Here is a 16706-nt window from a genome sequence, read left to right as displayed (position 1 = left end):
ACATGTAGTATGTACAGACTGTTAGAAATAATTTTGAAATGGTACAGGGAATACACTTGTCTTTGAGCGATTTGAAGTTTCTTGCTGAGTAATTCCATAAAATCCATCAAATCCTGCTTGTTCTGAGAGCATTTTTTTTTCCATGATTGAATCGCTTCAAAACACTTGTGTAATTTGTTTTCACAATAGTGCAATTTGCAAAAATATTTCATGGTCACAGTAAATGGTACACATGTACCCCAGTACATGTATGTGCAAAAGGGACGCTACAAATGTCTTTCTTTAAAATCATGCATAATGCTAGCCTCCATGGCTACAGACCACTGCAATAGGGCTGCAAATAAAAACAGCAACCGTATGGATCAGAGAGTTTAAATCTAAGATTTTATCATTATTATGAACACATCTTCTGCAGTTAGGTCCATGAGATCCAGTACTGCTGCCACTCATTTTACAGCTGGTGTGAACAAGCACATCAACATGATCATGTGTTATCCTAGACCATGATACCGCATTGATGTTAAAGGAGAATGACACCAAGTAAAACGAATAATGTTTGAGTGCATTTTGATTTCACGAATTTCACGAGAGCCAAGATTCACGAAATTAAAATGCACGCGAAGGCTCTTGTCTACACTGTATGCATTGAATGCCAGAGGCACTTCGCGAAAATTTCCTGCCGCTAAAATACATGTACATGTATCATGTTTTACAGTAGATTGACGGAATGCGGCAATATCAAAAGAACGCATCAGCAAAGTTTGGGGAAATTTGAACAATCTTATCCGCCATTCCTGGATGTAGCGACTACTACAGTTTGTGATGTCAAGCACTGAAAATGTAGTAAAGAATAGATGTATTCAACATATTTTGACTTTTCTAGCATAATGAAAGAACACTCGACTTTCCTCTTTCAGAAAGCAGGATGAATAGCATCGGGAATAGCATCAACATAACATGTTATCAGCAAGTCAAGGTAATTTGTACCTATCATAAAATATGACATTTTGTGAATTCTCTTTATATTTTCTGTATTTTGTTTTCCATATGTGGCGTCACGAAGTGTGGTATTATTTTCATCCAGCAACAGCTGCATCAAAACTTGAACAATTCCTAAATTTTGCTCAGATTGTCTGATTTCTATCAAACTTTACTGATGTGTTTTACTTTATTGCTGCATTCACTCATTGCAGATATACAATGTATGTTTGGGTTTCATTCATGGTACATTGTGTGTGAGCAAGTATACCCTCTACTGTCCAGAACTTCTTCTTGTGTTATCTATGATCGTCATATGGCATCCATTTGCTGTCCTGACTATGAGTGAACACATCCTCGGCAGTCACGTCAATGTTTTCACCCGGGATAGGCATGACAAGTCTGTGCGCTAGAAGCATCATGCGGTACGGAGAAACATCCTTCCTCATGCTGTACGTGTAGTCCCCAACAATCGGATGACCGATGCTCTTACAGTGCACCCGAAGCTGGTGTCGTCGCCCTGAGAGGAATCAGTCATACAAACTTGTCACCAACACAGGAGCCATGGGGGGGGGGGGGGGGGGGTTAAGTTTAAAAGGGGGGGGGGAATGTCAGGGGTAATGTTCATGGTTTGGTCAAGGGGCAATTGTATACCTACATGCATTTTTTATCCTCATAACATTCATATTTTGAATCACATAATTACAAAACAATAAGGGAATATGAAATACATGTATTGATGAAATCCTCCTTTCTTTCTTGTACTGGGAACCTCATTAAAACGAGGACATAAAAACCATGACATCTTGTTATACAGTGCACTCCCGTTATAATGAACACAGTTATAACAAAATTCCGGTTACAATGAAATAAAACTTCAGGCTGCAACATATCCTCCCTTTGTTTGTTCATTGTTTATTTGTTCGGTAATAACACAATTTCGATATTACGAAAGAAAACTGTTGGTCCCAAGGACTTCGTTACAATTGGAGTCCACTGTATCAGGTTTCTCATTATATCAGGGCACAAAAAAAAAGAAATATATAGAGATTGGACAAGCAAAATCACCTTGTTATAGGGTTTTGTTGTATCAGAGCTCGTTAAACTGAGGTTCCACTGTACAACCATCCTCTGCAATCATTGCAATGCTTCTGGCCTTGAGGCAAAGGTGTGTGAAATCACCTTACCAAAATTCCTATTTCTTAAAAGTAAAGCCCCCTTGATACACGGCCATATCTTAAAAGCTGACTTGAAAATCTAGTCCAATCAAGTCTACTCTGGGTGATTGATTGAAATGAAGTCTTATGTTTGGTTTCAAGCATACTCTCTATGCATTGAGATGATGGTTATACATGTATATGGCAACAAACCACAAATATCCCGTTAGATTTACCGGTGTGCGGTTGTAGCAGCACTTTGGTGGCAGGCTCGCCTTCATACTCGCCCCTCGCTACCACCTGCAGCCGTGTCAGTGCAGTCAGCAGCCTGGTGCCTTGGGGGCACCTCCCATCATCAACCCTCATCATGTGGGTCAGGCCCTCCTCTGGGTTTTGGTAGATGGACCGCCTTATCTCCAGCTCATCTCCCTCAACATGACCTCTGACCTTTAGTTCAGAGGAAGAAGAACAAAGAAAGTATAATGTTACACTTGGGGAAGTATTTCATTCCATAAAGTTGCCATGATTGCTCTCATTACACCCGAGAGGATTATGGTAGTCCAACAAAATGGTATGGCACACTAAGACCAATTCAGGTAACATGCTGTGTTACTACCAGTGAAAGTTTGGTATTCACTGTTACACCATCATGAAAACATACAGGATGTTGCCACCAGGAGCACTTGAGTGGCATTAAACTTGAGAGCAGAGGAACAGTTGCACCTTTAGCTGTCATAATACTTAGGTGATTTAATATTCATTACAAACTATTCATATGCTAAGTTGTGATTGGGACATTAGATTTTTCTGGATACTGGGAGTGCCCTAAAAAATAAATAAACAAAAATAAAAAATGAAAAAATTGGGCTATAACGTTTTATATCTGATGCTGAAAATGTATGCCCCTCAATCACCTAGAGATTTCTTGCAGTAACGGTCTAAACTTCAACATGTTCTATGAATTAAATATCAGTCATATGGCAGTCAATTGTAGCATATCAAGCAGTTATTCCTTCACTTTCGTTTAACATACTACATTAATCTCACCAGTGCCAGATACTGTTTGGTCACTTTGCGATCCTTGAACATCTCCATGCCAACAGCAGAGGCCTTCTTGTTGAGGGCGATGCAAAGAACACCACTTGTTGAATAGTCCAAGCGATGCACAAATCTTTCAAGGTGAATGAGTAATAGGAAGAGTAATCGCGTGAGCAAGTTACACCATGCAAATTAATGTGAAATGTTTGCCTAATGTCTTTCTCATTTAGAATAAGGGAACTCACAGTACCTTAGATGAGTATTAACTACAGCTTGGTATTAGATTGGGCTGCATTTTTATCATTTCAAGTCATGCATTATGACACAAGTTTTGGAGGGCAAAGTTCAAGAGCTTTACTGTACCTATACCTGGTCCATTCTGCAAAGCTTTTATCACCATGCATTTTGTAAGTCAACTCAACTACTACATCTATCAACTTGCAAATACTTTGCCTCCTGTAACACAAATGCATCAATTGTATATCATCTCCAAGGGAGGATATAGCTAACTTTTCTCTTGAAGAGGGATAATTCTCTCTTTTTCAATCAATATGATTCTAAAAGAGTAAGTTTGACTGGCAAAAATTACCTTACAAGTCCAAGTTCATGAAATAGATTCCACATAACAGGGGATGAATATACACTCACATATGAATTATCATACCCTTTTTTTTCATCAGCATCAAATGAGCAATGTTGTATAAATCTACAACTTATTCAGACAGAGGTCATTTAGATTTGACAAATTTCAACTTACAATCATGAGGTATTTCATTCACTGAATATCTCTACCTCCAAATTAAAAAAAAAATTCATGAAATTACCGGAAACTGTGGCAGAGTTGTCCATCTACCAAGTCTGGGTAGAGATGTGCTAATTGCGTCTCCACGGTCACCGCATCTTCTGCCTTGTCACTGTTGATCTTAACATCATAGTGTTTGTCAACAATGATGTAGTTGTTACTTTTGTATAAAACCTGTTGACCACAAGGAAAAACATAAAATATCCTTTTGAATGTGTTTTTCATGTTGCTGTACAACAATTGGCAATACTTCATCAAGACACTTCATCAAGACAAGGGCAAATTCAATATTTTCACCAAGAGCATACTGGTGCAGGTACAGACTTATCCTTAAGTTTAAGCGCATGAATTCCTGTGTAAGTGATTTGTGTCTGTGTCACATGCCTTTTGGGTCTACCTAATTGGCAGCAATAACCTACACTACGGATGATCATAGAGTGACAGATAAATGTGTCTGACTATGTATCTCTAGAGGAAAATATTGATTTTGCTGTAATGATACTCAGGAGACCCTTAGTGTGACATATGTAAAGGGCTGACATCATCTCTATGGCTCATTTTACTACTGAACGTAATTTGTTTGTTTGTCTTTTTTATTTTGTGTTGGAGCTTTGGCGACACTTAACTGTACCCTTCTTTCTTTCTTTTTTGTTAACCCGCTGAGGACGAGTCCCGAGTATACTTGGGCAAGCGTCTATGGGAAATGCGTGTTGTAGCAAAATCAAACTGTCCTCAACGGGTTAATGTACTGTACATATATTTTTCAACATGGTCATTGTGGAAATAACTGCCTAAATTTAAAGCTAACATGTACATGTAACCAAACCCAAAAGACTAAGGTTAATTTGCCTTCCTTATAGGCAAAAGTAGTGATGCCAGTGAGCTCAACCAAAAATGTCAAAATTAAGCCCATGGTCATATCCAATGATGAACCAAAGCAGCAGCTCCTTGTCTTTATTTGCACCATAAATATCAACAGTTAAGAAGCAATTTATGATTAAGTCTCTGTATCACATTAACTTTCCTCACTCTTTTTTCATACCTGTGGTTTGTTTGTTTGTTTTCATTTCATTACCTTTATGTCATCCAAGCTTGCTGGGGAATTCATTCCCAGTAGAACTCGACACAGGTATGAGTACTTCCAGCGAAGATAAACATGAACATGTTGACTCACTCTGCCTGCCAGCATTCATGGGTGCTTTTCATGGACACAGTAAAGTTGTGCAAATCATCTACAAAGGCAAGCCTATAAAAAAATAATAATACAAAAAAAAAAATGATGAGTAATAATTTGAAAAAAATAAAGAGTACACGACATGGTAAGCATTTTATCCATCCACCTTGCTACGGAAAGAGTTCCTTATGTCCCCCCCCCCCCCCCACTAATTTGCAGAAAATAAATAAATCTCTACACACTTCATGTATATATATACATATTTTCTTCAACAGATGAGGCAATAGGCACTCGAGATGCTATGCCATTTTGGGAGAAATACATGAAACAATGTACATTTCCTTCCCAGCTCATTCTCAACTATTTGAGGCTTGCTGATTGCCTTCCTGATAAGGTACAAGGCAAGAGTCTATATCATTCTATCAAGGTCAGGGCCTCAGGGGTTTTCTATCCGGCAGTGTATAAATTTACAACCACACACGTGTGGTTGTAGTTGTATCCAAAATCCCAGTCGCTCGATACATCCAAGTCACTAGTCCCCTCTACAAGGTATATCCAAAGCCAGAGTGGCCGGCTAGATACAGCCACATCAACTCGCAGTGCGATGTACATCATACATCATCATGATGAAAATAAACTTTTTTTTCTTTTACATTCCAAACAATTGTTTGTTTGCTTGTTTGTTTGTTTGTTTTTTTTTTTGGGGGGGGGGGGGGAGGAGAAGTTTTCTTCAATTGTCTTCCTCTGTATATACTGAAGAAAACTCATAACCTATATCTTCCATAATCTCTTGCAACTTGTTTTTTTCCTCTAAGAGGTGTTTAGTATTTTACTTCATTCTCCTCATCGGACATCGTCGTCTTTTCTCCATTTTTTTTTTTAAATTTTAATCTGGTCGCAGTTAGGGTCCTACTAAATTACTACTACTAGCTAGATGCACGTTCGACACTTCTTTCATCTTGTTACTGGACATGCTAAACTCAAATCAAGGAAGAAAAATAGCCATATGCGTACGACAAAAAGTCCGCTATCCGGGTTTTGTGACACGTTACTTGAAGTGCTAGTCAGTGACTGAAGTCACAAACATAATTAGAAATTGGTGGGACTGAGCAATGACCCGTCGTACTATCTGTATCTGTATCTGTATGGTTTAGTCAGCAAAATGTCCAGGAAGACACATCCACGCTAACTTGTAGAGAAGCACTACGTGTGGATAGAGCGCGACTATTGAAATTGCATCAAATTTTGCTTGATCAGGGACAATGATGGGCATTGAACGTTGGGGAGTTGGTTCCAGTCTTTAACAGTCGTTATGAAGAAGGAATCCCGGAAAACTGTAGCTCTGTGTCGTTGTTGAATAAATTTTTGATTATTGCCTCTGGTGTCACGTGCGTTGGGTTGAACATAATTATATAGAGGGACGTTGACTAAACCGTTCTTCATTTTGTACAGCATACAAAGCCTCTGATGCTTTCTCCTTGTCTGGAGCGATTCCCAGCCCAACTCGGATAATGCCCTTGTAACAGATCCCTCTTCCCTGGTATAGGTGTTCGTGCAGAATCTGGCAGCCTGCCGTTGGATTCGCTCGAGAGAATTAATGGAGTGTTTAGTGGTAGGGTCCCAGACGGAGGATGCGTATTCGAGTATAGGTCTCACTAGGGCCAGATATGTAGCAGATTTCACTTTCGTATCACAGTTCCATAGGTTTCTGCGGATGACATTCTGCACATTTTGGGCTTTCTTAAGAACTTGCTGAACATGGGGGTTCCAGTTTAAGGTGTTGGATAAGGTGATGCCCAGATAGGGGTGGGACGAAACACTCTTCAATTCGGAATTACAAAATTGATATATGTTGTGGGGTGGATTTCTCTTGCCAAAAGTAATAGTACAACATTTAGATGGGTTGAAGTTCATAAGCCAGGTGTCCTGCCAGTTTTCCAGTGATTTTAGGTCATCCTGAAGAATACCGACATCTTGGGAAGGTGAGATGGATGAGTAAAGCAGACAATCGTCAGCAAATAGTCTGGCTTTAGAAGAAACAGCATTTGGTAAGTCGTTTATATATAACAGGAACCATAAAGGACCAGTGACTGTGCCTTGAGGTACACCTGAGGTGACGCTCGCAGATGAAGAGGAATGACCGTTCAGGACAACTCGTTGGGTGCGATTGGTGAGAAAATTCCGGACCCACGTGGATATCTCACCGTCAAGTCCATAATATTTCAATTTAGAGATGAGTCGGCGGTGTGGAACCTTATCAAAGGCTTTGGTGAAGTCTAACAGTGCCGCATCAACCAAGTTGTTTTTATTCAATTCATGGCTGATATCATGTATGGTTAAGATGAGTTGGGTTTCAGTTGATCTCTTGGCCCTGAAGCCATGTTGGTCGTCCGAGAGGATATTATGGGATTCAAGGTGTTTCATCACGTGACTATGGATAATGTGTTCCATAACTTTGCACACTACCGATGTAAGTGAGATGGGACGGTAATTAGCAGGACATCTTCTGTTGCCCTTTTTAAAGACAGCAGCGATATTGGCCTCCTTCCATCCCTGTGGGACAATGCCGGAGTTGATCGATGACTGGAAGAGGTCTTGTAGTGGCATAGCTAACTGTTGGGCGCCAATTTTCAGGAACCATGAAGGTATGCCGTCTGGGCCAGGAGATTTGTTAGAGTTCAGACCTTTGAGTAATTTAAGTACTCCATCTTCAGTAATAGTAAGATGATCAATCTGTTTGTGTGGACTGTCGCCAAGCAAGGGGACGTTACCGTCAGGTTCAACCGTGAAAACACTTTGAAATTGATCACTAAGTATATTGGCTTTTAGGTGATCTTCGCTGACTATCTTTCCCTCAAAATCAAGATCAGCGACCCCAAAACTTTCTTGATTAAGGCGTTTGATAAAAGACCAAAAACGTTTGGGTTCTTCAAGCAGGGCAGACCCTAAGGTGTTCCTGATGTAGGAAGACCGCGATTTCCTAATGAGTTTGTGGGTGGATTTCCTAAAAGATCTGAAAATTTTCCAATCGGCTGGTTTTTCCGATTTTCTAGCTTTATTGTACAAACGTTGTTTTTTCTTGACCATACGACGCAGGGTTCTGTCGAACCAAGGTAGGTTGAAGCGGGATGAAGACAATTTATGTGGCACATGGCGTTCCATTATTGAGAGAATGTTTGATTTAATCTCTTCCCATTTTCTGTTCACATCATAATCAAGACAGTTGTTACGATAATATTCAGCAAATTCATGGAGTGATTGCTTGATACCCTCTACATCAGCCTTGTTTCGTAGAAATATTTTCCTTTTGGTTGGACGTTTTCTGAAGGGAGTGATTCTGACATCGATTACAACAGCATCGTGGTCGGAAATTCCTTCCCTACATATGACCTTCTGTACAATTTCAGGATTGTTTGTGAAGACCAAATCAAGTATACTCTCAGTTTTTCCATATCTTCTCGTGGCAGAACTAACATGTTGATACAATCCAAATTCCTCAGCTAGGGAGATCAGTTTACCGGCAACTCCAGTGTTACTGCCACTCTCAACACTGTGATCAGACCATGAGATATTTGGCAAGTTGAAGTCCCCAGTGAGTATAACATTATGTGAGTTAATTTTGTGCCCTATTCTGGTGAGTGATTCCACAAGGTGCTCAATTGCTTCACCTTTATCGTTGGGTGGAAGGTAAAAAACTCCAACGAGCAGTGGCCTACAGCCTTTAATTTTGGTTTCAGTCCAGAGAATCTCACAATCTGAGTTATATTCACTGCAATGAGAAGTAGCCAGGTCCAGTTTGACAGCCTGGAAAACCCCCCCTCCAATTTTCGGTGGGGTCCTGTCTTTCCTGTGTACATCGAAATGATCAGGAAAAATCTCACTACTGTTGATGCTGGGGTTTAACCATGACTCGGTTCCACACAGGATATCAGGTTTGACAGAGTCTACGAGCACCTCAATGTCTCCGGCTTTAGATCTGACACTTTGACAATTTGTAAGAAGTATCTTGAAGTCGTCCTTCTTATTCATTGGGCGCTTCGTCTTAATAGAATTAGTGAGATTTCGATTTGGCATTTTAGGTGAGACATCTTTTGGCGAAGTCGGCTGAGAAGTGTCTATGGAGTTCAAAACATCAAAGGGATTTTCAGACGAGATGTTTAGATCTACGCTGAAGAATGAGCCAGAAAAGGACAGATTTTCACATTGAGGACAAATCCAGTTGCAAGAGCTATTCATAAGTGAAAAATACGTATCGGAGTCAATGTTACAGCATGCTGTGTGTAGCCACTTATCACAGCTGTCGCATTGAACTGCATGATGATCTCTCAAGACGTCACCATCACACACACTGCAAGGTGCACAGCAACTAGAACAATACCATGGTGTAGAATTTGCAGCTAAGGTTTGGACCTGTTTGAGGGTTTTTCCGGCACAGCTGAGGTGAAAAGATCCTTGGCAATCTTCACATTTGAGTTTATTTTTGCTGAATACTAATTTGCTACAAAGGGGACATGGTTCAGTGCGCCTGGGTTTGTGGACAGGGCCAGGATTCATTTGAACATCACCTGAACACATGATCAGGCCCATTACAACGGTTCGATTTGGTTGGAGGTGATGTAGGATATGTCCTTTCTCTCTTGCGGGTGAATGATATAGTGTTACAATGTTGTCCAGGAATTTGTTTCTGTTAGAAAACCTCGAATTCCAGATTGGGTCATACATGTACCTTGCAAACAAAGAGCTTGTATCGACTCTGGGTACATACAGGGCATAATTTACGAAAACAGAGCCGGTACCGGTAAATTGATCAGTAGGATCGCAGTATGCTCCAATAGCAACAGAGCCATTCAGGCACGATGATTTGTCTCTCAAAAAGAAAGTATGAGGAATGGATGTACTTACAGTTTGCAATCCCTCATTCCCAGGATGGGTATTCAACAGTACTATTCTATTCATACTGACAATCTAGACAAATGGCAGGCAAACATGCCCGTGCGTGTGGGGCGATGAAATTCCCGATTTATACTTACCGAACACTTGATTTAGGTTCCTTTATCTATATCATTATGGGCGCTATAGCTTTCTTTCTTTCTCGGTGCAGTCCAAAAGTCTGACTGACTGTTTTTGCGGGTCCGCACATTCACACGATAGACGGTACTGCTCTCCGGCCCGTTTACATTTATCGTGGATACATACATACCGGGATGTCACATAATCAGTGCACGATGCGATGTACGAACCATCTTCTTCCTACGTTTTGCTAGTATAGCGCCATCTAACAACAATTTACCCGTAAACATCTAACTGCATAACAGCTAACTGCGTTATGATCCTTCTCCTCAATTTCATATGATTTCTTTTTTCATTCTATCTTACATTCGCTCTCTCTTTCTCCGCTGTCCTTCTGTCTTTCCTTTCTTATCCCTTTATTTCTTCTTCATCTTCTGCTTGTTTTTCCGTTCTTCCATCGTCTCCATCTCCTTTTGTCTCTTTAGCCATCATAAGTTTTCTCCTCTTTCACTTTCTAATTTCAATCACCGTACAAATATGAATCAATCTTTTTCCATCTCAATTCAAAGTGGACTTTCATTTCATTACTTTCGATACCAATCACTATACAATGAAGATAACAGACAATTTATGTGCATTGAAGGATAGCATAAAATCCGTTGTATCCGTGGCACATCAAGCAGTTTGTCTCATATATGGCGAAAATTGCAACACAATCATGCGCAGTTAAACAATAACGGCAAAAAATTAAGTAGCAATGATATAATGAAAAAAAAAAAGAACGAGCAGGAACGATATGTATAGGCCCTACTGTATAGAGAAAATCATAAGCATACTAGTTTTAGACTGAAGTCATTAATTGTACAGTTATTAAACATAACAAATGCGTTAAACAAAATCATTTAATCAAATAAAATCATTGATGAGCTTATAAATTATTGATACCCATCTGTTTAGCACACTTTCCTATAAATGGTGGTTCATGAGAAGTGTCATCGCAAAACGAGTTAACTGGATTCTTATCAAGATTTGAGATATTATGTACAGTTGAGACCTGCGAGTCACAAACCATCAAAATGTGGGATACTTTTAATCATACTTTTAAAAAATATGTTATATATATTTCTTGTTACGCAAAAAGTGAGGACTATATAGCATCACTGGAAATGAAATTTGTACTTTGCTCTGATTGTGGACTTACTACAAATATGTTCAAAAATACGTAGCTGCACTTATGATTACAGCATTTAACCCAATTTACGATGTTCACTCTTCATTCATTTTTTATGTACACCTCATAAAAATCGTACAATTTCAATGAAGAATATACGTTTTTATTTACATTTTATCACTTTTATGTGAGCCCAGTGTTCTTTGCCTGTGTGTGACACCACTATATCTAATACTAATATGCTAAATCAAATCTGTTTGTGAACGCTTCGATTAGGACCTATGATCAGTCTGCATGGAATCGGACATATACTCTTTTGTTTTTCATTCATCTAATTGCACCGAAAGTATGCAACCATATTATACAGCACAATTCGTAAGGAACCAAAGACATTGCTCTATACTCGGAGACAGCCCCCTCAAAACGAATCAGTGATAAACATTCAAAACGTAAAAGCTACATCACATAGAGGTATATTCTACACGTATTTCCTTTGTTATAATGCTGATTGCTTTATGATAATCATTCTATGCACAGCACTTTGATGTCTTGCCATGATAGACGTTTGATACACACTTAGTGGAGATAATCAAGTTAATGCGGAAAAGTACCGTTTGCTTTTTTTTTTGTGACTAAGGATAAATAAACTCATGAATTATGTCCGACCAATGATGTTAATGCGGAAAAGTACCGTTTGCCTTTTTTTTTGTGACTAAGGATAAATAAACTCATGAATTATGTCCGACCAAAGATGACGATGTGACCATTTTTAATGATTCATGCATCTTCACTTATTCCCATGGACTTATATACAACGAATATATTCATTTCATTTCATATTTTCACCGTATTATAATTACATAAAATGTGGCAATAAATAGGCCCTATAACATGACAATGTGACAAAACAACTAACCAAAGTTATCAAGTGAAGGGGTTAATGAGAAGACAATGGGCCTTTTTTTTAACCCCGGGAAAGTAAATACATGCATGTGTCTTAATTGTCTCTCAGATCTTTTATAACTGACACTGAAAGTCGGCACACGCAAGCACATTCACATACATACACAAACAAAAAATACACGTAGAGAACATTGACAATACACAAGATGCCATTTTCACAAACACACCCCTATCATACTAATCTCATATATCAATTCAGAATGATATTGATTTATTCCAGAATATCTTTCAAGTTATATCGCTTGAAAGCTTTCTTAAAACTTTTACCGTCTTCTTGTACATTTCACATCAGAGTGTAAGTAGAATTCCAGATTTGAGGGCCTTGAAAAAAATGTTTACTTTTTGTATTCCTAACGACTTCTACATTAACAAAAGAACAAGAAAGTAAAGGATAGACATCCAAGAACTGTAAGGAACTGGAATTCCCTGTCGTCATAAATTATTTCAGCGCCATCTGTGGGATCATTCCGAAACAGACTAACGGTTGATCACAGTGGCTACTTATTTTCTTCAAATTTTCTATGTCACATGCATGCTTGTAAATATCTGTAAATAAACTGTATTATAATGTAAATAGCACAGTCTGCAAGAATCTTCAGCCTATTGAGGGAGGCAGACTTAACTCAGAAGAAGAAGAAGAAGAAGACATCGTCTCTCTCCCGGTAAACATCGTTTATTATCACCCTGAAGTAGTAATATAGGCCTATATTCATGGTTCTCTGGACATCACTGGTGGTCCTCGGATGCCCACCGAACGGACTGAAATTATCACAACTGTGTGTGGTGTGTGTGTGTGTGTGTGTGTGTGTGTGTGTGTGTGTGTGTGTGTTTAAATGCAAGCTCCTTATAATCGATACAGCCAACCCTTTAGATTTCTGCCCCTGAAAGGTTTTATAATTTAGATTCAGATTTGGATACTATATGTTATTGTGCTACCATTTCGGAGGAGGAACTTGAAAGTTAGCCCCGAATCTCAAAGTTTAGAAGCAGTGGAACATTGAATATTTTAAGTACATAAAGAATACCAACAATTATATGCCACAAATTATGAACAATCTGAATATATCACTATAACAATGAATCCGACCTATACATACCAACTGTCATAGGGCCTACTATAAATTTCAAACGTTACATGATTATTACTTTGCTGTTTGTGTTGGTGTATGCAACAATATTGCATCTTACACTCAACAAGGTTTAATATGTGTTCACTTCGGAGTTGTGATACAATGTACTTTTATTACTGCTTCATGTCATCCGCTTGACGATTATAATAACACATGCCAATTCCCTTCAGCATGAAATGAAATACTTAGTATGAAAAAGGGAAAAAAAAATCTATAGACGTAGAGTTACAGAGATTACTGAGTAATAGGCCCCCATATTGTAAAAGTTAGATTTCATATGTAACATCAATCAAATTCGCCTGGAACTCACACTCTAATCATAGCAAAATCCATTATGAATTCTAGAAAATAAACGAATATATTACATGTAACAACGGTTAACCAAACAACGGATTGCGTTGCCTGCCATGCCCACTACCCACAAACAGTTCCCATTGGTATATATTTGGTATTGTGTAAATTACCACCAAGCAGATAACGGTAACGGTAACGCCACGACTGGAGCCAGGCGTACGGTCACGGATGCGTCGTAGAGTTCAGTGGTAGCTCCATGGTAAAGCCATACAAAGTCTGTGGTGCGCGTGGTTAGTAGCAAAGTCATTCACTCGTAGAGAGAAGTGAAGACATCCCACCGATCCGCGGTACCCACGGTGTGTGCGTGAAGTAATGCAGTGCGATCTCGGTGTGTGTTGCATTGCCATTGGGATCTACGGGAATCAAGGAGTTTCAAAAAACAGTACATGTATGCTATTGCTAGCTATATAGAGTACAGTGATTGGAGTTGTGTGCAAACTAGTATTTATGCAGTGGAGTGTGAAGGGAACGGTAGTAGGGGATACCGAGAAACCTCTTCTAACTCTTCTACAAAGTGGGATGTCATTCCGCTTCATCTACTAGATCTGTAATCTAACGGATTATTATGACATGCTTTCCATCGTCTGTTTACCAGTTTGCAATACCATCCCTTCGTCGTGAAGAATCGTACAACATTCTTCATTAACTAGACGCTTTCGCCGCGTTCTCTCTCCACCCGTACGAGCACCCCTGTACGAGCGCATCATCCAAGCCAGCCCTCCCGAATCAACAGAATCTCGCTCCGCTCCTCGCTCGCTTGACCGCTAGTAAGGGCTGGCAGCCGGCAGGAGGCCGAGCACACTCTACTGCTGGTCAGCTCAGTCAGTGATGTCCACTGTTTTGATAATACATGTGGCTTGATAACTCGTCGTCCGACTCTCTCCACCCCTTATTTTAGCACCAGAGCAGTGGATGACGCCGGTAAACGTTATTGAATGAATGGTCACTTCTTAGCTGTGGGATGTGCAGTGGAGTACCACACTTCACAACACAGCTCTGTTGTCAGAATCAACGAACAACTTTCTTGCCCCGTATCGCAATAGTGATACTTATAGTGGATAATCTATAGGAATGAGGATAAATGGAGTAGTTTCTATGCATTGTTTGTACATGTATGACTTGCTGATTTTCAGCTAGAAATCGTCTTCGAGGAAAAACTTTTGATTCAGTGACTCTGTTTGCAAGGGAAGCAACCTCTGAGTCTGAGTCTTGTTTTGTGAAATTTTACACACAGAGAAGTTGGAGCTCTGTTGTTTGAATTACTGTAGATGTGATGAATTGATACCAGAGCCGTGGCAGTGGAACCATGGATATTCTGACCAGTTTAGCTGCATTCCTGCTCTTCGAGACCCTGTGTGTCTGTCTATCAGGTGAGCTGATCTTGCTTCACTCTCAACTGACGTTCATTGATATTTCATAATAATTGTATTTTGCTCAGACATGTTTGCTGTTACTGCTCTTTTAGTGAGTACAATGCCATTGTTAGTATACTTCATAAAGTTTTTGATTGTAAATGGGATGACAATTTAAAGTCTCCCGAGTCCTTTGAGTTCTCTTCTGGAGGAAGCACTCAAATTCAAGATATTGATGGATCATGTAAAACTCCAAAGCGAGACAGTGCTCCTCACAAAGAGTATATTAACGAGTGGAATAAAGTTACCATCATTCATAGTTGACATTTCATCAGCGAACTGTCTTTCCAGAGTCTAATTTTTAGAGATTGTGGTGTCAGAACAAGAAAAAACATAACCCCAAAGAGATATTTTCCTGTCTGTGCGATACATTTTCTGCACACCACCTACCAAATAATTATTAATATCATAAATATGATGAAACAGAGGGGAAAATACAGCTGTAAAAATGTAATGTAATAAAATGGTACTTCCCATGGTTTGTTGTAGTTCAAATTCATGTGTGTGTTTTGATGCATGATGGGAAACATTTTGCACCATTTTGATATTGTTTGGTCCTGCAGTCTGCTTGGTTTAAACTGTTGAATTTAGTAGGGCTGGATGATGATAACTTGTCTTTGCTCTTTTAAAAACAAAGTTGCCACAAATATATCAAGGGATTGAAAACAGAACATCATCCTGCTGTACACTGTCACCACAAAAGAAAAAAAGAGAGAAAAAAGATAGGCTCATCAAGAAACAAAACCATCCCTCTTTGATTTTATGTTTATGATATATTTTATATTAAATTGACACCTTCATCTTTGCGGTATACACTGTATCTGTTTGAATATAAATGGCTGTAAATTAACTTAAATCAGGAGCTATGCTTTGCTACTACCCTGCATTTCTTACATGCTATGTATTTCTTTCGATAGTTACATATGATGATGATGATGATGATGATAATGTGATGATGATGATGATGATAATAATGATGATAATGATGATGATGATGATGTTGACGTCTGGCATTGAACCTACAGCATCTGTCTTGACAGGGAGTCTGTGAAGGTTGAGGCAAGGATCAATTCTCTGATCTTCTGCCGCATCAAAGTTTCGGCTGCAATGCCAAGGCTTCCATCTGTCTCCGTCCATTTCGGAAAGCCAATTTTATGTTGTCCTTCATCAACGAGTGCTCCAAAGGAACAGCATTCTACATTGTTTTCTGAGCACTGCTGCTTCTGGTATTGGATGCAACAGCAGCTTAGAAGTCACCCACAAGTAGTCTGCATTCGCTGCTGCTGATTTGATAGCAATAACAGTGCTATTAAAGATACTGATGGGATTATTTTTTGAGATTTCATTGGGGATGTGGGAAAAGTAAAGAAGATGATCACAAAAGCTGGGTTTGTATCAGAGTCCAAATGTCTCTAGGAAGACATTAATTTTGACTCTATTTGGTAGAGACCGAGGTGAAAAAATTATTGTGAATGTGATGAATGACATACTTGATTGCACAAATGTGTACCAGTAAT

The 16706-nt window shown here is 39.2% G+C and overlaps 2 protein-coding genes across 2 annotated transcripts in view; one reads left to right on the top strand and one right to left on the bottom strand.

The window, feature by feature from the left end:
* Window positions 1–1184: 1184 nt before the first annotated feature.
* On the bottom strand, window positions 1185–10278 carry LOC139731153 (RNA pseudouridylate synthase domain-containing protein 1-like). The gene is made up of 6 exons (XM_071642033.1): window positions 10180–10278; window positions 5051–5221; window positions 3998–4149; window positions 3183–3306; window positions 2372–2582; window positions 1185–1498 (listed from the first exon to the last, which is right to left on the bottom strand). Exons 2-6 carry the CDS (start codon window positions 5162–5164, stop codon window positions 1278–1280), a joined length of 822 nt encoding a protein of 273 aa, XP_071498134.1. The 5' UTR covers window positions 5165–5221; window positions 10180–10278; the 3' UTR covers window positions 1185–1277.
* Window positions 10279–14247: 3969 nt separating this feature from the next.
* LOC139731167 (protein sidekick-2-like) overlaps window positions 14248–16706 on the top strand; it is a 57709-nt gene continuing 55250 nt past the window's right edge. Inside the window, exon 1 of the mRNA XM_071642048.1 lies at window positions 14248–15147. Within this exon, the coding sequence (XP_071498149.1) occupies window positions 15084–15147 (64 nt within the window). The 5' untranslated portion in view covers window positions 14248–15083. The remainder of the gene's footprint in view (window positions 15148–16706) is intronic.

Source organism: Diadema antillarum, unplaced genomic scaffold (assembly GCF_040938485.1).
Source record: "Diadema antillarum isolate AM-2024a unplaced genomic scaffold, OU_Dant_1.0 seq00000364_RagTag, whole genome shotgun sequence".
Lineage (NCBI taxonomy): Eukaryota > Metazoa > Echinodermata > Echinoidea > Diadematoida > Diadematidae > Diadema > Diadema antillarum.
This window is presented reverse-complemented; position numbering and strand designations above follow the sequence as displayed.